Source organism: Trichosurus vulpecula, chromosome 3 (assembly GCF_011100635.1).
Source record: "Trichosurus vulpecula isolate mTriVul1 chromosome 3, mTriVul1.pri, whole genome shotgun sequence".
Classification (NCBI taxonomy): Eukaryota; Metazoa; Chordata; class Mammalia; order Diprotodontia; family Phalangeridae; genus Trichosurus; species Trichosurus vulpecula.
The window spans coordinates 164,915,047-164,939,861 of record NC_050575.1 but is presented as its reverse complement, the minus strand read 5'-3'; the positions used below and the strand labels follow the sequence as shown (position 1 = coordinate 164,939,861).

Sequence of the window (24,815 nt, the reverse complement as noted above, 5' to 3'; positions counted from 1 at the left end):
TACTTCCTACATGAAACGTTCCCTGCTCTCCTACAATGGGTCTTCCCTATTCTCCGTTATCCCTTAACTTCATAGTATTTGGTTCAATTCTCCAATGCATGTATTGTGTAATATTGCACATTAGAGCCACTTGTATTTATCAATTAAGCAATCAATAAGTCATTATGAAGCACCTACTGTGTACCAGGCACTTTTTGAGGTCCTGGGGATAAAATTACAAAAAATGAAACAAGTCTCACCCTCAAGGAGCTTATGCTGCTACGCTGTTAGCTCTAGGAATCTGGGGCCACATTTTATCAATACATCTGTTTGTGTCTCTCTGGCAGCTCTCTAATATGCCAAATTGCCAATGAGATGTGGACTGCATCAAAGGGGGAAATTTCCTTATGGGTAAGTGTAATTCTATGTTCCATATACTGATGTTATCTCAAATGTGGACAGCTCTCCCCTCCCCCACTAACCAACACAAACCAACTATGCTGCTCACATAAAAACACACAAAAGATCTTAAAATATGCACATTTATTCACAGCTATACAGTATGCTTCTCATACATACCTCTCCCCACTAATATTTATTTACATATATGTGCACGCATTCATAGCCATTTGCACCCATATACACACATGTATATATATATATATACACACATATACACATAATATTATCAGGTACAAGTGTATGCACATATGTGTTTATACCTATATATACTAATCACACAAGTACTAGGGGCAGCTAGGTGGCACAGTGGATAGAGCTCTGGGCCTGGAGTTAGGAATACTTGAGTTCAAATCTAGCCTCAGGCACTTCCTAGCTGTGTGACCCTGGTCAAGTCACTTAACCCTGTTTGCCTCAGTTTCCTAATCTGTAAAATGAGCTGGAAAAGGAAATGGCAAAGCGCTCCAGTATCTTTGCCAAGAAAACCCCTAATGGGGTCACAAAGAGTCAGATACGACCAAAAAATGACTGAACAACAGAAGTACTCGAACCCCTGTCTGTACTTACCTGCATCCACCTTCACTAAGAGAATGGAACCCCATCAGGCAGCGATCACACTTCCAGCCGGTCACACTGGGTTTACACTCACAGGTGCCGGAGTTGTCACACTGCAGGCTAAGAGATCCTGGGGGCAGAATGAGGAGAGAGCAACAGGAAGCTGGGCTTGAAGGGTGGGGGACGGGGTGAGGACGGGTAGTAAGGGATGATGGAGAATAGGGAAGAGGAATTGTAGGAGAGCAGGGGGGATGGGAGGCAGTGTGCCATAGTGGGAAGAATGTGAGATTTGGAGTTAGGAAATCTGGGTTCTAATCCTGACTCTGCTACTTACTGCCTATATGGCCTTAGGCAAGTCACTAGAAAACGCTGGGGTTTGACTACATGCCTTCAAAGGCCTCTTCTGGCTTTAACTAGGCATCCGATGAGGATCCTATAACTAGCTTGAGCTGGGCTGGAGGAACCTCACTTCCAGATAACTCAGCATTCCTGGACTGAGTGGGGGGAGTTTCCTAAGCCCTCTTCTCCCAGTTACCCTAGGAGTAGGTAGCACACTTCTGATTATCTTCTGGCTCGTCCTCCCCTCCCCCCCCCACCCCGCCCCTGACTCCCAGCTGCTTCTCTGTACCTGCTGGGTGACAATCACAGGGCTGGCATGGCCGCTGCTCGTCCCAACGGTAGAAGTTCTCTTGGCATTGCTCGCAGTGGGGTCCGGCGGTGTGGTCCCGGCAGTTCTGGCAGTGACCACCGTGACCAGTGCTCCGGTACAACTCCCAGTCATAGAAACATTCTTCAGAGAGGCCGCTGCAGTTGCAGGCTGGGGGAAAACATTAATATTATATATAAAAGTCATTATGTATAATATTATCACATTATAATAATGTTATTTGTATAATACATAAAATATATACCATATTCTATATATAATGAAACATAGCATATTTAATATATTGATATATAATTTTTATAAGCTATATAACCATAGTACCATAATATTATTGTTATCTAAAATACAATAATATTCTGTTGCCTGGTTGTTGTTCAGTATGTCCGACTCTTCACGACCTCCTGGATCATAGCATGTCAGGAGGACCTCTACAATCTCTCAAAGTCTGTCCAAGTTCACGTTCATTGTTTCCATGATACCGTCTCCATCTCATCCTCTGCCGTCCTCTTTTCCTTTTGCCTTCAATATTTCTCAATATCAGAGTCTTTCCCAAAGGGTGCTATCTTCTCATTATGTGACCAAAGTATTTAAGCTTCAGCTTCAGTATTTGACCTTCCAGTGAATAGCCTGAACTAATTTCTTTCAGTATTGACCGATTTGGGTCTCTCAGAAGTCTTTTCCAGCGCCACAATTTGAAAGCGTTGATTCTGTGGCGCTCAGCTTTCCGTACAGTCTGACTCTCATGGTCACACTTTGTTACTGGAAAAACTCTAGCTTTGACTCTAGGGACCTTTGTCTGTGTGGTGATGCCTCTACTTACAATTACAAAAATAATAACATAACAATACAGCAGATCTCTACACAGCCTTTTAGAGTGGGGAGTGCTTTGTTCTCTTTTTCAAGCCTCTGAACAACCTCATCAGGCAAGTACTGGGATATTATTATCCCCATTTCACAGGTGAGGAAACTGAAGCTTGGAGAGTTTGTTTTTTAAATTCTCTTCCTAAAAATTTTCATTGACATATTTTGTTTCTGCATGACTTTCATTCCCAAATATTCCTGAAGAGTTTAAGTGACCCTCCCATGGTCATAGAACTAAAAACCTCATTCTAAAAGATTTTCATTGATATATTTTGGTTTTGCATCATTTTTATTCTCAAATATTCCCAGAGAGATTAAATGATTTGGCCATTGTCGCAGAGCTAGTAGATATTGAAGGTGGGATTTGAACCCAGGTCTTCCTCTCAATAAGGGCAGCACTCTCTCTACTATGGTATACTGCCTCTTGAGAAGCTTGTTTAGGAATTTGAAAGGGGGGTTCTAACCTGGTTCTAATGAGGAGGTAAGAAGGTTGGGGGTGAGGGGGAAGGAAGTCCGGGCCTCTTGTAGGGAGGGTCTGAGGCCATCTTCCTTTCATGGGGAGGAGCGGTGTGACATGGCAGAAGATAAACCGGACATCAAGACGCCTGGGCTCTAGTCCCCGACCTGCCCTCAGTGACCTTGGGTAGGTGACGCAGCTCTTCCAGGACTATTTTCTCATCTACTAAATGTAGCAACGGGACCAGATGGTCTCTAACGTCCCCAGAAGTGTTAAAATGTCTGTTTCTATGACTACATTCTCTCCCTAGTGCCTTGTAGGCCTTATCTCACTCAGACTTAGTTTCCCCGAGTTGTGCATCTGTGCCCATTTCATACATGGGAATACCAAGGCACAGAGAAGCGGCTAGCTCAGATCATTATAATCCCCTTTAAGGCAGAGATCTGACTTTATTCATCTTTCTATCACCCATGATGCCTTGCACATGGCAAGTGCCCAATAACTATTTACCGAATGAATGAATCATCATGTGGCCCTGGCATCAGAGTCAGAAGGCCTCACTGTGTGTGCAGCCTTAAGCAAGTCACAGAATTTCTGTGGACCTCAATTTTCTCATCTGTGAAATGGTAGGGCATTAGATCGATCTCTGCGCAAGTCCATTCTAACTGTAACATCTTAAGGTCCTATGAGCGCAGTCCTTTGCAGAGACGCCACAAAACAAACCCAGGCATCTTTGGTTGGTTCCACCCTACCGTCTTCACCTGTAAAAGTTCTTTACTTTGCAGTAAGCAAGTCTTCTTGGACCCAGGTAACTGACTGATTGTGTTTTTGCTCACAAGCTATTTTATCTTCTTGACTTCTAGCTGGAGGCCAGGGAACAGAGGATCCCAAAACTTTAGGGATGTGTGGGGGAGATATGCTGTGGACATAAGACGAGGTAGGGTGGAACAGACAAATACAAGATCTGGCCAAACTGCTCTAGAAAATTTTGAGAAGACACTACCAAACTGGGGGGTGGGGGGGGTGGGAGGAACAGAGTCATGGAAGGCTTCATGGAGGAGGCAGCATTTGGGCTGACTCAAAGGCAGAGGAGGATTTTTCAGTCAAGACAAGGAGCTTATTCCAGGCATGGCAGACAGCCTAAACAAACGTGCAGGGCCAGGAGACGGTGTGCAGAGCTCTGGGAGCAGCTCAGTTAGCAGGCCTGTTTGGCTGGATATTAAAATGTGTGAGGAGGTGCATGGTTTCATATACTTAAAACGGGTGAAATAAGTTTGGAAAGGCAGGTCGATGCCAGATTGCGGCTGCACTTGGGATGTCAGGTCATTTTGTCTTTCCAGCATGGAAGCCCGGGACTAGAGGGGGATGGTTGGGCTTCAGAATTCTGATCATGTTCCTCGTTGGCCTCCTCCCTTTCTTTCTTCTTTGATAATAATAATAAGTCACATTTATATGGAGGTTTAAGCTTTGCAGAACAATTTACATACATTATCCCTTCTGATCCTCATAACTACCATGTGAAGTAGGTGCTATCATTACGACCGTTTTTACAGATCACTTAACCTGGAAGTTAAGCGACTTGCCCCAGGCACATGGGGAGTAAGTGCCGGAGGCCAGATTTGACCTTTGCACTAGTCACACGACAATATTTCACTCTCTCTTCTTCTCTGGAACCTGCTCTCCAGACTCTTTTCCCCACAATTCACTGTAGCCTTCTCTTCCTGGAATATGCCTTTGACACCAGGCTCCAGGAGACTTCTCTGGCTGGAAGATCCCTCCACCGGGCAGCTCCTTCCTCTGATCCGTCAGTTCTTCTCTTCTTCATAGGCTCCCAAAGTGAAACACAGCAGCCCCTGGGGGAGCACTGGAACAACGGGGCAGGGGAGGGGGGGAAGGGTGCAATTGGGGAGGGGGGACATTGAATAAAAATAAGGGGGCCGTGGAAGCATAAGGAAAGAAGAGAGGAAAATTTTGAAAATTTTGAAAAACTGTTTGTAGATGTTTCATCTGTTGTGTAATTGAGTTGAAGTAGCGATTACATTATTTTCCAAATAAACACACAGAATGCAAGTTATGACCCATTAGTGGTCAAGTCTGCAGATAGGTCTTAACAAGCAAGCAAAATTGTCATGCATTGTCGGTAAGTCCAACATGCATCAGCAGGAATATGTGCGTGCGATGACTTGTTTACAATATGATACCATGCAGTTACGTGACCAATACTGCATCATCAAAATTTCAATGCAGGAAAACCCACAAATTTATAATAAATTGTTAAATTAATTATATATTATATATAATTATAATAAATTATTAAATTTAAAATGTGTCATTTCAAAAAAAAATTATAGTTTTTGAAATGATGCAAATTAAAAAAAACTATTGAAGTATTAAAGAAAACAGATTTTCAGGGGGTCACTGAGTAATTTTTTTTTTGAAAAGGGGGCGGTTGGTTAAATAAGTTTGAGAACTTCTGATTTAAAAGGAAAGGCCCAGACCAGTCATGTTCACACTTTCATTCCTCTCCAGGCTACACTTTTGACTTTTCATATTTCTTTCTCCACCATGCCACCTGTGCTGGACCTCCTTTTCCTTCCACTCCTCTTGTAGCTTCTGTTTATATGCTGTCTTCCTCCATTAGATTATAAACACCTTGGGGGCAGGGACTATTGTGTATTTCCAGTGCAAAGCGCAGTGCTTAATCAATACATGTCAATGACTTGATTTCAATAGCTCTATGAGTTCATTGGTATGATCACTACCTCTTGTGCTACAGATCCTACACCATCCACACCTCATCCTGTTTAACTTTTGTCTGTGTCCTCCCATGAATACTTCCATAGGGATATGGAGATGCATACAAAATGCCAAAGAAAGGCCTTCCTCCCATGGTCTTAACATTGCAAAAATATTAGTGCTGTACTCAACTGCCCGAGCTGCTGATGCATGACCGGCCCGTCTCCTTTTCCCGTGATATATCTCCTATATGTTATCTTTTATGAGCCTTCTTGTGATCAAGTCACCTTTGGGTAACAATCTGTAGCCTATTTGATGGAAATTGTTATTTCCTGGGGGACCTGAAATTTTGGTTCTTTGGAGATAGTTCCAAGATGGATGTCATGATGCATGAGTCCTGTGTGGATTCAGTTCAGGAAACATCCATTAAATATCTACTCTGCATCTGGCACCACGCTTGGCAAAGAGGCTATAGAAATTGTATTCACCTCCAACACTTCCTATCTTACTTTGGACAAATAACTTCACCTCATTTTTCTCACCTGTAAAATGAAGCGGTTGGACTAGATGTACTATGAAGTTTCTTCCAGGTCTAAGTCTATGTTCCTAGGATCCTTGGAGCACAGTGTCTGCCTTCAGGGAGTTTACACTCTACTGGCTTGAGGAAGGGTAGGGTTAAAAGCCAGGCTGAGATGTTCATGTTATCCTTCTTGTTGGTCCTTTGCTCTCCAAAAGGACCCTGATATCAGGAGGATGATGCCATGACGTGCAAGTGAATTGGATTTAAGTGAGGGAGGGCTGTGCAAAGTCACCAGCCTCACCTTCTTCTCTGAAGCCATCTGGGTCCAGTGGCCAGATATAGTTCATGATAACTGGAGATGTCCCAAGATGCATGTTATCCTAGAGGCAATAGGGAGCCACTATAGGGCTTTGAGCAGGAGAGGGGCATGGGCAGGCCTTTGCATGGGAAGATGATTTTGGCAGCTGTGGGAAAGGTAGACTAGAGACATAAGCAAATGGAGGCAAGGAGATCCATTAGGAGGCTATTGTAATAGTCTGAATGAGTGGTCATGAAGGTCTAGGAAACATTGTGAAGGGAGAGAAAAGGATGGAAGTGAGACGTGCTGGATATATAGAATCAACATGACCTGCAAAGACAGTTGTGGGATGAAGCTGGCTCCTGTCCACCGGGGCAATTGCTCAATGACCCAGTTGGAGCACGCGATTCAGAGCAGGGCTATAAAGGAGAAAGGTGGGAGAACTCCCTTAAGGAGGCCCCACAATGGAGAGCAGAAGGCACCCATTAGGGCAAGGGCAGGGTTCTGCAGGGCTGTCTCCCTGTGCTGGGGAACACAATGTCCTGCCATCCTTCTCCCAGAGCTGAAGTCCAATGCAGGCCAAGCCCAGGGAGACAGCCTGGCTCAGGAGTCCTGTCTGCTGAGGAGTTTTTCTGCTCAGCATCCACAGCCCAACAACAGCTGGCAACAAGCAGGATAGGCTTAAACACAAACTGATGGTTGTCTGGCTGGAGGAAAAGGGCAGAGCTGAAAGGGGGGAGGTGGGCGGATGGTGGCAGTGGGGATCCTCACGCTATGCTTGGGGCAGACAGGGGATGAAGTCGCCGCTGATTGGCCAGTACTTTCCCCCTGCTGGCCCCATCGCTCTGGGAGAGTGAGCCATCCTTGCCTCCTTTGTGTTTCTGAGGTTACGTTGGGAAAACCGCAGCACAGACCCAGACTTAGAAATGAGGGGATGAAGGATGGACATCAAAGCACAGCCACAGGCCTATTGGGAAAGACTGAGTGGGGAGGTTTAATCTTTCTGTGTTTGATTACCAGCTGGGACTTGAATGGTTAAATCCAAATAAGAAACTACAAAGCCTCTCCCTAATTTCTGACTTGCCTCCTATCCCCCAATGAAGTCAATCACTGACACAAGTCACAGACTCCCAGACTCTGATGGGGCCTCAGAGGCCAGCTAGGACAAACCGAGACTTGGCATCCCTTCTGTGGCATGGCAGCCTGATGAAGCGTCATCCAACCTTGGAGTGGAAGAGAGGGCCACTGCCTTGCAAGGTGGCCTATTCTGTGTTGGGGCAGTTCTATTGTCAGGAAGTTTTTCTTTATATCAAGCTAAAATCTTTCTCCCGGCAGCTTCTTCCCGTTGCTCTAAATTTTCCCCTCTGAGGCCAAACTGAACAAGCCTGATCCTTCTTCTGCCCTTCAAATGCTTGAAAACAGCAATTGTCTCCTTCCTAAGTTTTCTCTTCGGCGGTATAAATATCCCAAGTCCTTTCATTTGATCCTCATGGGGTATAGTCTCCAAATCTTTCAATGTCTTTGTAACTCCATTTTGGACGCTCTCCAGCTTGTTAATGTTTTTTTTCTTTTTAAAAATAATTTTAGTTGATTATCTTTTATTTTTACCCACCTCCCACCCACAGAGAGCTATCCCTCATAACAATGAATAAAAAAGGGGAATGAAAAACAATACAGCAAAACTAACCAATATACAAAAAAAATCGGACATTATTCGCAGAGTTCCACACTCATAGTTCAGCAAAACTAACCAATACATATTTTTAAAAATCGGACATCATATATGGAGGTCCACACCCATAGTCTGCAGAGAAGGGTGAAAGGGGTCTGTTGATATGTCTTCGTTGGGAACAAGCCTGTCGTTATAATTTTTCTGCATTCACTTTTGGTTGTTTTGTTGTTCTTTTCGTCTAAATTGTTGTAGTCATTGTACATACCGTTTTCTTGGTTCTGTTTATCGTGTTGTTGTTCAGTCTTGTCAGACCCTTCATGATCCCATTTGAGGTTTTCTTGGCAAAGATACTAGAGCAGGTTTGCCACTTCCTTCTTCAGCTCATTTTTACAGATGAGGAAACTGAGGCAAACAGGTTGAGTGATTTGCCCGGGGTCATACAGCTAGTAAATGTCTGAGGCCAGATTTGAACTCAGGAAGATGAGTCTTCCTGATTCTGGGCCTAGCCTTGTGTCACCTAGCTGCCCGTTTCTTTATTGTACTTTGCATCCATTCATAGGTATATTTATCTTGTCTTGCTTTCTGTACTCATCCTTTTTTATGGCCATAGTAATATTCCATTACAGTCATGTACCATAATTCGTTAAGCCATTCCCCAACTGATGGGAAATCAATGTCCTTTTTAAAATGTCTTTCCCAGACCAGTCAATAAATAAACATTTATTAAGTGCCTACTATGTTCCAGAAATTGTGCTAGGCACTGGGGATACAAAAAGAGACAGAAGACAGTTCCTGCCCTCAGGGAGCTCACAATCTAATGAGGAAGAAATAAGGATAAATAAGACGTAAGAGAGAGAAGGCACTGGGATTGAGGGGTTGTGAAAGGTTTCCTGTAGAAGATGGGATATAGAGATGAGGGAGAGCATTCCAGGCATGGGGCACAGCCGGAGAAAATGCCAGGAGCCAAGAGATGAAGAGTTTTATTTGTGGAACAGCAAGGAAGTCCATGGGACTGGACTGAAGGGCATATATGGGGAGGAGAGGGAGTGAAAAGTGTAAGAAGACTGGAAAGGGAGTAGGTCCTAGGCTGTATAGGGCTTTGAATGAGAAACATAGGATTTTTATTTGATCCTGGAAACAATAGGAAGCCACTGAAGTTTATTAAGTAGGTAAAGAGGTGACATGATTAGACCTGTGCTTTAGGAAAATCATTTTGATGGCTGAATGGGCATGGACTGGAGTGGGAGAGAGACTTGAAGCAGGCTACTGCAGGCGTGAGGTCATGAGGGACTGCACCAGGGTGGTAGAAACGTCAGAAGAGAGAAGGGGGCATATTCTGGAGATGTTGCAAGGATGAAATTGACAGGTCTTGGCAACAGATTGGGTTTGTATGGTAGGTGAAAGATATTGAGGATGACTCCTAGGTTGTGAGCCTGAGGGACTGGGAGGATGGTATTGCCTTTGACCTGACAGGGAAGTTAGGAAGGACGGAGAGTTTAAGGAGAAAGATAATGAGTTCAGTTTTGGACACATCAAGTTTAAGACATCTACTGGAATCTACTTCAAGATATCTGAAAGGCAGTTGGAAATGTGAGACTGGAGGTAGGATGGGTAGAGTTGAGAATCATCACTATAGAGATGGTAATTAAATCCACAGGAACTGATGAAATCACCAAGTGAAGTAGAATAGAAGGAAAAGAGAAGAGGAGCTAGGACAGAACCCTGAGGGACACCTACAGGTAGAGGGAGTGATCTGGATTAGGATCCGGCAAAAGAGACTGAGAAGGAGTCTCAGACCGGGATAGAGTGATGTCCGGGAAAAACCTAGAGAGAAGAGAGACTTACCGACAAGGGAGGGATCAAAAGTGTCAAAGGTTGCCAAGAGGTCAAGGAGAATGAGGATTGAGAAAAGGCCGTTGGATTTGGCAACCAAGAGGTAATTGGTGACTGTGGAGAGAGCAATTTTGGTGGAATGATGAGGTCAGAAGTCAGATTATAAGGGGTTAAGGAGAGAGTGAGAGGAAAGTGGAGGCCTCTATTGTAGATGGCCTTTTTGAGGAGTTTGGCCACAAAAGGCAGAAGAGATCTAGCACAACTAGATCCTATACACAACAGTCCTATATGGAAGGATCAAATGAGGGCTCTTTGGAGGATATGGGAAACATGGACATGTTTACAGGCAGTAGAGAAGGAGCCAATGGACAGGGAAAGATTGAAGATAAGTGATAGAGTTGAAATGACAGAGGGGGCAATATGCTGGAGGAGAGAGGATGGCATGGGATTGCCTGTGCAGGTAGAAGGACTGATCTTGGAAAAGATCAAGGTCCCTTCCTCCTGTGAGACAGGGATGAAGGAGGAGATAGTGGCAAAGACATCTGAGTGATATGAGATGAGGAAGAGGGGAGAAGAGGGAGCTCAGACTGGACTTGAGGTAGGGTATATGAAGCTTCTTAAAGGCCATAGTCAAAAGAATTATAGAATATTAGAGCCAAAAGGGAAGGGAAGCCTTGTCTTCTTTGGAAATAAGCCTGTCATTATAATTTTTCTGCATTCATTTGTGGTCGTTTTGTTGTTCTTTTCGTTTAAATTGTTGTAGTCATTGTACATATTGTTTTCTTGGTTGGTTGGATGGAAAATAGTCTACCCTGATCATTTTACCAATGTGGAAACTGAGGCATGGATTGATATGTCTTGCCCAAGTCAGACAGCTGACCTTGGAGCCCAGAAGCCACCATTAGCTACCACAGAGGAGGTCTTCTGAGCCTTTCACTGGGCAACATGGTACAGTAGGAAGAATCACTGGATTTTGAGTCTGAGGAACTAAGTTTGAACTCTGCCTCTAGTACTAACCACCTCTGTGACCTCAGGCAAGTTTTCTGACTTCTCTGGACCTCACTTTCCTTATGAACAAAATAAGAGGGTTGAGCTCAATGACTTTTGAGGTCCCTCCCAGCTCTGAATTTATAATCTTTTGATTTCTAAGGTTTCTTTTAGCAAAATCCTACGATATTAAGGCCTACCCAAGAGCCACCCACCAGGGAAGGTATTCTGTCATGTTTCTGTCAGTTGGAGCTTCATTGAGAACTCAGGTAACAAGCTAATTTTCCCAACTGCATCAGTGCCTCCGTGCCATCTCCCAACATGCAGAGCAGCAGAAACAGACACTTGTCAGCTCACCATCTCCCATCCCCACCTGTGTCCCTCTGTCTCAACTCCAAGGCTGATTCCTCCCTAAGATACCTACGCAGACATTCATTGGCAGCGTCTGCTGTTCCCCGAGCCCAGGGCCGGTCTTGGTAGAAGGGCAGGCACTTCTCACAGTCCGTTCCTGTGGTGTTGTGCTGGCAGCTGCAGACCAGCTGGCCTCCTTCATCAGGGACACATTCACTAGCATGCCCGTTACACTTACACCTGGAGGGAAAAACAAGGATGTGAGAGTAGCTGGAAGCCCCCTAACCCAGTAGTAGAGGCAGTATCATGTGGTAGATAGAAGAGTCAGGATGTACTGAGTTTGAATTCTGCCTCAGATATTTATTTCCTGTTTGACTCTGGGCAAAGCATTTATCCTTTCTGGATCGTACTTTTTTCATTTGTAAAATCAGAGGTATGGACTTGATGATCTCTACTGTCCCTTCTGGCTCTAAATCTATGACCCTGGGAGTAACTTGAAACCTGGCAAATAAAGGGTTAAAACAACCAGGAACCATAGAGTCATAGATCTAGACCATCTTGGGCAATTCTCCCACTTTAATATAAGGAAACTGAGGTTCCTGGACATGAAGTACTTGCCCAGGGTCACATGGATAGTAAGTGTCAGAAGTAGGACTCAAACCTAGGTCTCCAAAGCTGGGACTATGCCTATGGTTCTAAACCCTTTGTACCAGAGATAATAGCCCAGATTCTGTTCCTAGTGTACATAATACTACTGAATTCCTCCCAAACTTCCAAAGGTGGCAGCTACCCTTAGTAAAGTGTACTTCTTTCTAGATGGAAATAAAAATTCAGGGCATAACCAAGCAGGGCCAAAGACAGCAGCTATACCAGATACTGCCCTCCCTACCCCTGCCCCCAGTAAGGAGGCCATTGTCCTTTTGAATTAGCTCCACCCACTCCCACTACCATCACACTCTCCCTGAGGGCCCGGATAGTGTCTTTTCTAATTCCCTAGGTCCCTCAAACCCAATCTGTCCTTTTCTTCCCTCTCACAGAACTGATTAAATTCTCTGTCCTTACTTTGTGCTCAATAAATACTGATGAGCAATTAAATGTAGGGTCATTTTCATTTCAATGGAATTGGGTTGGGGTTGAGATTGGGGGGTAGGTAGCCGTTATTCTATGGTTTAGTTCTTTAAGTTTGGAGAGGGGCATCTGTCAAGGCAGTTTCTTGAATAGACACGAGACATAACATCTCTCAAGAGGCTGCTTTGATCTCCATGTAACAGCATGACTTAGTCAAAGGCCAACTTTGTCTGTTTCATGGTTGGGTGTCAGGCTGGTCATGGCGAGAGGGATGGATTCCCTGCAGGGAGCCACAGGGCACCTCCTAGTGGAACTACCTGTTCAGGGCCTATAAGCATCTCTTTCTAAAGCCAGCTGCTGGTCTGAGGGTGGTCTGGCCTGATGTAAATCGAATCCAGATGTTCTCTGCCTCAAAACCCCTAAAGTGAAGGGGGGAGGAAGAGCAACTGGAGACCTCTGGTCTCCCCTACCCCACCAGGCTGCTCTCCCTCTCCCTGGAGGCTTCAAAGTGAAGATTGAGTGGGGATAATGCAGAAGACAGAGAAATGCAGCTGGTCTCACCCACCCCACTTTCAGAGTGTGCTCCTCTCTCCTTTCTCACCTTCATCCATATATTCTCAGGGAAGGAGGGGAAGGCGGGGATGTCCTGTCTTGCATTGGTCTCCAGTGGTTTGAAGTGGGATCCTTTTGGGTCTCCAACTAAAGTGTAAACTACTTAAAGAAAATAAGTCTTCTTTTATGTTCTACTTTATTTTTTGTGCCCCATACCATGTCTAGCATAGTGCCATTGGCTTTCCGAGCTAAAGTGCTAGAATGGCCCTGGGTTCTGGGCTGAGATGATCTTGGTTAAGGGAACATGGAAGAGGCAGGAGCGGCTGGCACCATCCTGCATCACCACTGGGTTATAGCCCAACCTTTCTCCTTCAGTCCTCTCTTCTCCTGGATGTGTTCCTCCAAATACATCATCTTCAGCTCATGGACCAGTTGTTCAGGAGTCAAAAGACCTATCCCTACTTCAAAATGATTGTTCCCTCTATCTGTCCCTAGATGAGTCCCTACCAGTGTGTCATCATCATCGTCATCCTCCATCTCCTCCTCCTCCTCCTCATTATCATCCAATCACAGATGGTTAGAACTGGAAAGGCTTTTATATTATGGAATGTTAGAGTTGGAAGGGACTTTGGAAATTAATCCAAACTCCTTGTTTTATAGATGAGGAAACTGAGGCTCAGAGAGGAGAAAAATTACTTCACCAAAGTCACACAGGGAGTTAGTGGTAAAACCAGGACCAGAATCTAGCTCTCCAGACTCCCCATCCTGAGTTCTTTCCTGTACTCCATGTTATCATATCCTCTAGAATAATTTTGTGTCACGCAGGGAAGTTTTTCCATTCATTTTCAGCTATGTGGGGGCAGGGGTGAGAAGTGTTCTTTCAGCAGCTTCCAAGCCCAGACTGGGGAGTGTGCACATTTAGGCAAAGTGGAAACAGATTGAGTTTCACAAGAACCCATTGGAAAGAAAGCTGGGGCTACTAATTGGCAGGATCAGCTTTTTGCCAGTGGCTGGTCTGGCTCAGGCCTAGAAGAACCCAGGCTGGAAATCAAAAGTGATTTAAGGCAACTCACTGTACGGGGACTCCAGTGGCGTCCAGTTGTAGCCCTAGGGTCTGTATGGACACTGGTCGTTTTCCAAGCCTCATACCACCTCTATTTATACACTGGTATATGAAGTACAGTGTTGGAAAACCTGGAATCTAGTCTTGGTTCTGCCATTGATTTGCTACGTGACATAGGGCATGTGGCTTTCGCTCTTTGAGACTCAGTTTCCTCATTGGCAGTGTGTGTGTGTGTGTGTGTGTGTGTGTGTGTGTGTGTGTGTGTGTATGTGTGTGTGTGTGTGTGTGTGTGTGTGTGTGTATGTGTGTGTGTGTGTGTGTGTGTGTGTGTGTGTTTGTAGAACTAGATGATGTCTAAGGTCCCTACTTTCTCCTATGTTCTGTGCTCTGTGTTCTCATGTTCCTTCCAGCTCTGATAAACTATAATTTAAGGCCCCTTTCAGCTCAGATATACCATATTCTCAGTTGGCTTCCAGATCTGCCATTTTGTGATGTAAGGACCTTTCTAGGCTGAACATTCTATCTTCTCAGTTTCCTTCCAGCATGCATAGTCTATATCTTAAGGCTCTTTCTAGCTTGGATAGTCTATGTTCTCAGGTTCCCTCCAGCTCTGACATTCTCTATCATAAGGCCTTTCCCAGTCCAGACATTCTTTCCTGTTTTAACATCTGCTTCCGTAATTCTTATTCTGCCCACTCGTGTAAAAGTTGGCATTTGGAGTTAAATATGGGAGTAGGGAGGAGAGACAAGAGGAAAGTCTGACTAAGTTCCAGAAATGTTGTTTTCCCTTCTTCTCTGTACAGGAAGGAGGAGTGATTTGATGGAAGGGGGATCGATTGCCTGATCCTACTGGGCTGCCTGAGTTAGTTGGGGCAGCCTTTCTACTCTAGAGGGGGCTAATAAGCCCTCTTCACATCCTGCCTTTCTGCTTTATCCTGAGATCATTCCTAATAGGACGATCAAAAATCATTGTTTAATTTTCTTTAATGAGACTCTTTACTCCCTGTTCTCTCCACCAGCTGCTCCCTCCCACCAGTGGCCTTCCATTTTGTCCCTCAGCTGCCTTGACTTCCTCCCCAGTCAATCAATAGCAGTCAGTTGTGCTTAGTGGGGGGACTAGACTCCCTCACTTGGAGAAGTGCTGAGCAGTCAGAAACGGAAGAGGAAGGAGATGAAGGGAATGGGCCAAAGGGACTTGCTGAGAAGATCAAATCAATGAGATCAGAAGAGACCGTTTCCCCTCATTATTTTTCCCAGCCTGCTAAATGGTATTCTTTCATTTAGTGTCCAAGAATGTTACTGCTGGTAGGGGCCTTGGATATCATCTTGTCCAACCTTTTCTTTTTATAAAAGGGGAAACTGAGTTTTAGGGGAAGTGACTTGACCAAGGTCATATAGCTAGACCTGGCAGAACTGGGACTAGAGACCTGGATTTCTGTCTCTTGGCCAAATGATGACTGATGATGACAGCGAGAAAGCTCACTTGGCTTCTGTCTTACTCTCGTCAGGTTGTCAAAATTGGGGATGGGGAGCAGGATGAGTATGCAAAAGCAACAGAATGATCGATAAAGTCCCTTCCAATATCATGATTCTAAGTAATAATGATAATAACTCAGTTTGATTTTAAGATTTATAAAATACTTTTTTCCCAGCAGTCTGGTGACAGAGCTGGTGAAAATATGATTATCCCTGTTTTTCAGATGAACAGAGAAAGCTGTGAGATGATAAGGGATTTACCCATGGTAAGTAGAAACCCTTTTAATAGCATTTCTAATTAGAGGTCATTTACCAGCAGAGACACTAAGGGATAGTGGATATAAGGTCAACTTTGATGTAAGGGGTTCATTCATGTCCTGCCTCTGACACAGGCTACCTGTGAGACCATGTAAAGCAGCCCAAGTAACTCTCTAAGACTGTAAGTTATAGATGGGCTGCTGAGCTGCATGGATGGAAGGAGTTTCCACACTGGGAGTTCCCACCCCTGATGAAATCCCAGATCTGGACCAAAAAGACCTCTATTTAATTATCATTGAGAAAGGAATGGAATCTAGCTCTTCCTGTTGGAATCTGAAGTCAAGCCTCACAGCTAGTTCAGCCTGACTTTTTTTATTACCATATTAGTCATTCTGTGAAAGAAGACAGACCCAAAGGGGAAAAAACACACCAAAAAATACAGAAAGTGAAAAATAGAATGCTTCGATCTGCATTCAGACTCCATCAGTTCTCTCTGTGGAGGTGGATAGCATTTTTCATCATGAGTCCTTTGGAACTGTCTTGGATCATTGCATTGCTGAGAATAGCCAAGTCATTCATAGTTAATCATCTTACAATATCGCTGTTACTGTGTACAATGTTTTCATGGTTTTGCTCAATTCACTTTTCATCAGTTCATATGTGTCTTTCCTTTCAGCCTGACTTTCAAAAGCTACTGCAAGGCTCAGCTGTGGCCTGAGACTGCCCCTACCTCTCACCTCCCTCACCGGGCTACTGGAACCTACCAGCCACTTACCTGCCCCCCACGGAGAAGTCAGTGATGGCATAATAGTAGGACTGTAACACCTTGGGGTCCTTAAAGATGTCATCCCCGAAAGTGTTGAGACGGTTCAGGGAGATGAGCAGTTCTGTGCTGGTTACCCATTCCTGTGCGAGGGGAAGAGGGTCACACACATCAGTGACTTTTTAGGCATTCGCCCCCCTTCCCTTAGTAGTCTCTTTCCCCCTGGGCATTCTAACTTCAGCTAAGGACATGAAGTCACCGAATCCTGTGACCTGAGAAGTCATCTACATCATCTCCTTGCTTTTAAACAGTGGACTGTCTGTGAAGTTTGCTCTTTTCCATCCACTTCCCTGAGGCTGCTCAACCTGAGATTCATTATAAAATCATTGATTTAGCATCGGAATGGATGTTAGATATCATAGCCCAACCCCTTCATTTTACAAACGAGTAAACTGAGGTGTCATAGAAGTTCACTTTGTGATTGTCACAAAGAAGTGACAGAAGCAAGATTTGAACCTAGGTCCTTTAAATTCAAATCCAATCAACCAACCTATTAGCAACCATTGATTACATGCCTATCATGAGTCAAATAGTGCTCTAGGCACTGGAAATACAGAGACAAAACCAAAACAGTCTCTGCCCTCATGCTGGATCTGGTAGCAGGCTTATGTTCTGCCCTTAGAAATACCTCTTCCCTGCCAAAACCATTATTCACCCTTGTTATGACCAATGGTTCCTAAACTCAGCAACATCCTCCCTGTCCATCACTCATGCTCTGGCTCAGGGGTGGGGAACCTTCGACCTCAAGGCCACATGTCACCCTGAATTTGTTTTGTAACCTTTGGATTCAGTTGCAGGGCCACACTTGAAGACCTAGAGTGCCACATGTGGCCTCAAGGTTACAGGTTACTCACCCTGCCACTCTGGCTTCACTTCCTTCACTCCCTTGTCTTGAACCAATGTTCAGTCGAGCAAATGCCTTTTCCTTCAGCTCTAGACCTTCCACTGTTCTCATCATACTGATCCTCTGGTTAGGTCTCACAACCCTCCTCCTTTGTACCTACTTCCACATAGCAAAACATTGCTGGAGGTAGTTAAGAAATCATTCTGACTGGTCGTACCACAAACTCAGGCAATCTTAACTCCACCTGAGCCCTTCTGACTGCATGGCAAGCCTTTTACTCATCTCTGATTGACTCCTTATCACATCAGCTACTGAGGCTCTTTTAAAACCTTTTTCTTCTCCGTTGATCAGCTCTAGCTCTTCCCCCATTTGCCCTTAGCCGATTACTGTGACCCTGACTTGACTGAGGAGACGAAGATCTTCCAATCTGAACTTCCATTCTCCAAATATTCAGTTCAATAAATATTTATTAAGTACTTGCTATAAATGGAACAAGGCACTATGATAGGCACTGAGGAGATAGAGATGAAAAAATGAAGTAGCCCCAGCCCTCAAGAAGCTTACAGTCTAATGGGAGGTGGTGGTGACAAGTACAGATAAAATGCAAGATCTTTGAGGACAGGGATTATTTCTTCTCTTTCCTCCTTTCTTCCTTCCTTCCTTCCTTCCTCCCTCCCCCTCTTTTGTTCGTTCTTCCTTCCTTCCTTTCTTTCTTTCTTTCTTTCTTTCTTTCTTTCTTTCTTTCTTTCTTTCTTTCTCTTTCCTTCCCTCCTTCCTTCCCTCCCTCCCTCCCTCCTTCCTTCCCTCCCTCCCTCCCTCCTTCCTTCCTTTTTTCCTTCCTTCCTTCCTTCTTCCTTCCTTCCCTCCCTCCTTCCTTCCTTCCTTCCTTCTTTCTTTCTTTTTCCCTTCCTTCCTTCTTCTTCTTTTTGTTTCTCTGTACCACTACCTGGGACATAATTAGTGCTTAATAAATTCTTGTTGACTGATTAACAATTCTAATACTCGCTTCACAAACAACTAGATCTAGAGACACCAGTTAGTTCTGGGATGATTTCATGATGCTCTGCTTTCTGGAAGAGTCAATCTGCTTATGGTCTCTGAGGTTATAATCTAACTCAGTTCCCAGCTAGTGAAATGGGACAACCTCCCCTCCCCCACTCCCCTGGACAAATCTCTTCCTCTTTTGCAGAGATGGAAGCAGGATTCCTGTTAGTTTATAGTAGCAGGGATATATTTTAAGACCAAGGTGATATAATTCCAAAATTTTGCTCCATCCTCCTGTTTAACAGCTGGCCAGATGCTAGAACCACAGAATGTAGAGCTGGAAGGATTGAGAGATTATCTAATGTAATCCCTTCAAAATGTATAGATGAGGAAACTGAGGCCCCAGAGGTTAAGTGATTTGACCAAGTTCATACAATTAGCTATGTGAACATACCATGAACAGAGCTGGGTCCCTTGATTCTTGGCCCAGCTCTTTCTCCACTACTTCTAGTTCCATGATTTTAAGATCTATAGTTTGTTGGAGCTTGGACAAAAAGTCTGGACTGAAGCTCCTTGGTCTATTAAATCCCAACTCAGGCCCTTTCCCCTGAGCCAGGTGGACCTCTCTTACCTGCAGGATGGGGCTCTCATCAAAGCTGTAGGCGCTGGGCCGCCCTTCCAGGGTGGAGAAGGCTACGTTGCCTCCACTCAGTGGAGAGATGTCGCTGAACTCATCAGTGCAGAAGGCCACTCTCTCATCCTCCCCAGGCCGCAGGTACTGGCCCTCATGTTTGCCATATGTCTTCTCACAGGAAGCACTGTAGTACTGGTACGGCACCCAGGGACCCCCAGTCCAGCTGCGTTTGTAGATGGCAAAACTCTCAGGACGGCTGGTGTGGAACTTTAGCCTTACATAGGTGATTTCATAAGCTTTTCCTGCAGCCAAGAAGAAATCAGCCCTACTTGCTCAGAGTAGGAAGACTCGGGAGGTCATCTAGTCCAGTCTTCCTACACTGCACAGGTCTGTGCTTTGCAATATCCTCAACAGCTGGTGATCTAGCTGCTTCTTCATCACTTTTAGGGAGGGCAAACATAAGGCAGTCTATTCCACTGTTGGCTATCAGTGTCAGCAAGCCCTTACAGTGAGCTAAAAGTTGCCTCCTCAGAGCTGTAACTAGCATGGGGAAAGCAGGGCTTTGCCCAGGATGCTGACATCTACGGTAGTGGAAGTATACTTCCTCCTTGGGAGCTGTGTTTCCTCTCCAGGAAGGCATCCCTCTTTCTTGTAAGGACAGATCGCCAAACCCTTACCTCACCTTTTGGTCTTCGGTCAGCCCGTATCCCAGTACAGAACAACTACCCTCGGGTCTGCACGATTGTGCTCACAACCAGACTGTCCTCTGCACCACCACTGCTCTGCTCGACTTCTTTTTGCTTCGGGTGAAATAGTTTATTAAAACTCTGTATTGACCCTCTAACTTCTACCCACTGATCCTGGAGATGGTCTCTGTAGCCAAAAAGAACAGATCTATTCCCTCTTCTATACAAGGGGTGGAGAAGGGAGAGTCGTTCAGTTGTGTGTGTTTGACTCTTCATGACCCCAAGGACCACAGCATGCCAATACTGTCCATGGGGTTTTCTTGGCAAAGATTCTGGAGGGGCTTGCCATTTCCTTCTCCAAAAGGAGAGTTGATCTCTCCCTGATTGTGGGGTCTTTGGTCTCTAGGACACAGAGTATACCTCCCAATAGCACTATCATAAAAAAAGAGAAAAAACCTAAAACTTAAGGTCATGGTATTTAGGACTGGAAGGGACCTTGGAGATCATTTACTATTAAGTTCTATATTATACAGGTGAGGAAACTGAGCCCCAAAAGGCAAGTGCCTTTCCCAAAGTTGTATGAGTAGTAGAACATTTAGAGAAGCAGTTGGATGATGGCACCAGTGGGTAACAGGAGTCTTAGAGTCAGGAAGAATTGAGTTCAAATCTTACCTTAGACATTTATTACCTATGTGACCCTAGGAAAACTATTTCACCTCTTAGTCTCAGTTTCTTCATCTCTAAAATGGGGATGATAACAGTGCCTACCTCACAAAGTTGTTATAAGACTCCAATGAGATAATCTATAAATTACCTTTAGCTATAACTAGAGATAATCTATAGGAAGTATTTAATAAGCCTTAAATAACTGCTAGCTATTATTAAGCAGGGATTTGAAGTCAGGTCTCTTTCTGCTATTTCATAATGTCTCCCTTCATTCTGTGGAGTGGAAAAATAACTCTCTACCTTTGTTTAAAAAAAACTTGCTGTGTTCTGTCTAAAATCCCAAGACTCTGAGCTAAATTCTGGTATTGCTGTTTATTGTGTTCATACCGGGGCTTGCTGTAAAAATGCCAGTAGGCTTTAATGAATCAGAGAACAATGCAAGACAGAGGAGATCTGGCCTGAGCCACAGGCGGCAGACTCCAGGGTTTAGAACTTTAATTCCACATTTGCTAATTTCACATTTGCTATGGACGTGCTGTGTGACCTCGAACCACTTCCTCGCTTTGCCTGGGCCTCATTGACTCTCCCTCCCCCCACCCCCACACTAAGATTAACCATCCTTCAAGGGGTGCAGGGGCAGTTGGAGGGGGTGGGGATCATGATTGCAAAAGCAATAATGGGCGGCTAATAGATCCTGAAGCCCAAGAAGTCAATCCCAGTGCTGGGATGGAGGGGACTGTGTTGAGACAAGGAGGAAGGCAACTGCCAAGAATCCAAGCAGCCGACTCAACCCCACCACCTCTGTGTGTTTTTCCTATTGTGCTTGGAAAGCTGTGTGCCGATTTCTTTGGCTTGTCAGGACACTCAGGCTTTCAGGACCAGAGAAGCGGCCCAGTGGCCTGAGGCAAGGCAGAGAAGGGAGGGCTGGCTTCGGGGAGATGGGGACACCCTGAGGGTCGGTGCTTGTCAAGAGTGTTGGCCCAACTGAGTTGGGTCAAACAGGGCCATTGGTCCAGAGAGGGCACAGGACTGACAGGTGGTCCTAGGGGCCCGAGCACTGGCATCGGGTTATACTCCTGTCTGAAGTCAGGCTACACAGGTGTGATGGGGAGATTTTAACTAGCTCTGCCTGTGATTCTGGTACAAGTTCTATCTCCACTCCGGCTCTCCTCTGGGTTAAGCTTTTGGGGACACCTGACAAGAGGGAGGCCCATCCCGCATCCAGATGGCAGAGAAAGAAGCTGGTATTTCCCAGCAGGCTCGAGCCTACCTCACATTATCTGCAGTTTACCTCCACAAACATTTGTTAAGCAAGCACCTACTGTGTGCAGAGCACTGTTCTTGGCCCAGGGGAAAATGCAAAGCTTAGACTAAATGGGATTCCTGTCTTTATGGAGCTCACAGTTCAGGACTGTACTAGACAGTGGGATACAGATCTCAGCGGCCTCCTTGCTGCCTTGGCCAGAGACTGTGCCCTGGAGGACTTAACCTTTTCAGTTTCAACCCTCCCTCCCTCCTCTCCTCCCTTAGCGTCGGGTATCTCGCTTGGCTCCAATTGGCCCACGTTGCTTGAGACATAGTAAGTTTTTTCATTCATTCACATGCATAAACACAGTACAAAACAATGCAAGGTAAGTGTCAAAATGTGCAAACTGACGGGTTCTCCAATCTATTAACATTTTCACCCATCTTGTTATTATTGCCTTTCTCTGTATCCAGATACTGGCAGCGATGCCCGCCAACAAGCATTTATTAAGGGGTTGCCCTGTGCCAGGCCCAGAATAACCCCTTAATAAATATTTATTCACCGACTGATATCACCTCTAGTTGCTGTTATATCCCTCCATTCACCTTACCCAGAGAACTATCTCTTATAATAAAGAATAACCTCCCCATCCTCCCCAAAAAGCAGTTCAGTGAAATGAATCCAATCCGACAACCAAGTCTGACATTGCATGTAGTATCCGACGTCCCCTCCTCTGCAGAGGGAGGGAGGTGCATTTGCGCATCTCTTTTCGGGGGACAAACTCGGTTATTATAATTACACAGCACTCAGTCCCAGTATCTTTGTTGTTATCATTCTTTCAGATGGCATTGTTTTATTCACTATATATCTTTTCCTGTTTGTTTCACTTTATTTCAGCTGATATATCTTCCCCATGCTTCCCTGTGTCCTCTATTATTGTTTAATTGATTGGTCCCGTCCAACGCTTCATGACTCCATTTGGGGTTTTCTTGGCAAAGATACAAGAGCGGTTTGCCATTTCCTTCTCCAGTTCATTTTACAGATGAGGAAACTGAGGCAAACAGGGTTAAGTGACTTGCCCATGGTGCCTATGGGACCCTTCTTGTTATCTTTGACTTCTTCAACATATGTGCCTAGTGGGGGGGGGTGTCTGGGTCAAAGGGGATGAACATCTTAGTCACCCTCAGCATACATAACTCTAAGGGAATTCTGCTACAGACAGCCAAGGGGTGCCGTAGGTAGAGCGCTGGACCTAAAGTCCATGAGACCCGGGCTTGAATCTGTCCCTAAACACCTATTATCTGTATCATCCTTGGCAAGTCACTCTGTCACCCTCTTGTTTCCTCACCTGTAACATAGAGATAATAATGACAGTATCTACCTCTCAGGGTTATTGTTAGGATAAAATGAGAGACTCGTAAAGCTCTTCACAAACCTTAAAGCCCTATATGAATACTATTATTATTACTATAATAATGATAATGATGATCCAAATTGTTTACCAGAGTGGTTCCAGGGGTGGGGAGCTTGCAGCCCTGAGGCCGCATGTGGCCTTCTAGGTCCTTGGTGTGGCCTTTTGACCGAGTCCAAGTTTTACAGAACAAATTTTTATTAAGGGAATTTGTTCTGTGAGTTTGGATTCAGTCAAAGGGCTGTATTTGAGGACCTCGAGGGCCACATGTGGCCTTAAGGCTGCAGGTTCCCCATTTCTGATCAATTCACAGCTCCATCAAGAGTACCTCAATGTGCTTATCTTTCTATAAGCACTTCAACATTGACTATTCCCATCTTTTATCGTTTTTGCCAATTTACTAGGTATGAGGTGAAACCTCAGTTTTATGTTGATTTGCGTTTCTCATTGTTAGAGATTTGGAGCAATTTTTATATTGTTGCAAATAATTTCTGATTCTTTTGAGAACTGTTTACTCACATATCCTTTGACTATTTATCCATATCTCCAAGCAGTTTGATGAGATTAGAGGATGCGGGCCTCCATCCTGTAATATCTGGAGGGTCCCTCCATAGGGGTAGGCATATGCACTGGAGTCTTGCTGAAAGGAGATAGGGAGCTCCTCTGACTGATCCATAGTGACCGATGATCTCTCCAAGATGACTGGCAGTTGAGAGTTGGTGGATTGAGTTCTGGTCAGAGGCACTGTCCCTCTTTATAAAGTCCCCTTGGCCTTTTCCAGTATTCTCTTGCTTTTCCTCTTCTTCTGAATTACAGCAAGGGGCTGGTTTGGGGAGGAGATTTCTTACCTCCACCTCTAGGAGCAGTTAATAACTACTGGCAGGAACTACATGGCAAGCTGCATGAACTTACCTGGCAGTCCCAGAATGGTTTCTGCTACCTTCAGCCTTGGCGTTTGTAAAGGCAATCAGTGAATGGGAAGATCTTTCCTGCCCATTTGAATGGGCTTTGGGGGCAGGGCTCCCTGGGGGGAGTGGCTAGGACTGGAGCCCATGAGTTCTGGTCCATGTGATGACATGAAGCCTGTGGTAGGAGGATCTTGCTGAATGGTTGGAGCAGAGCTAAGAGGCAGTTGGTGAGAGCAGTTAAGAGCTGAAGGACAGAGGAAGCAGTCAGCTAGCTGGAACACAGCTTGGAAATTGCGGTGGAAGTGGTAGTGATGGGGTCAGGTGCTGACCCTCATGGAGACTGGAGAGTGCTGAGCAGGGGCTTGAGGCCAGTGGGTGGTCTTCTTGCTGGAGGGCCCTGGCATTGTGGGGGGGAAGCACCATTATGGCTTGGCTTGCTGCCATAATGTTTTTCTGTGGCCTCCTGGTCACTATTGTGAGATGGGCATACTGGTTGTGGAAGGTTCTTGCCAGGATGTCGAACTGGGGACACTGGTCTGTGGGTCTGCTACTTTTGAGTTTCAATAAATGCTTCAACTCCTCTGCCTTCTACTTAGAGAATTCCTTACATCCTGTGATTCTGCACCATTCAGGCATATTCATGGTTATCTTTGAAGTCATGAATTCTGCATTAATGATATATCTGGAGACTAGATGGATGAGATGGCTAGGTACATGACCTCTATTTAGAAGCAGAAGAACTTCAGAGGAAGAGATGAATGTCCCAGGGTGGGAGGATCCATTTTATTCCTCACTAGCAAAGAAATGGGCTAAAAGAGCTG

General features: G+C 45.0%; 1 protein-coding gene across 1 annotated transcript in view; it reads right to left on the bottom strand.

The window, feature by feature from the left end:
• Positions 1-24,815, bottom strand: part of LAMC3 (laminin subunit gamma 3) — an 88,174-nt gene that overhangs the window by 43,617 nt on the left and 19,742 nt on the right. The window contains exons 2-6 of the mRNA XM_036752919.1: positions 19,075-19,379; positions 16,568-16,698; positions 11,449-11,615; positions 1,622-1,810; positions 1,006-1,123 (exon numbers count right to left, since the gene is read on the bottom strand). Of these exons, the coding sequence (XP_036608814.1) occupies positions 1,006-1,123; positions 1,622-1,810; positions 11,449-11,615; positions 16,568-16,698; positions 19,075-19,379 (910 nt within the window). The remainder of the gene's footprint in view (positions 1-1,005; positions 1,124-1,621; positions 1,811-11,448; positions 11,616-16,567; positions 16,699-19,074; positions 19,380-24,815) is intronic.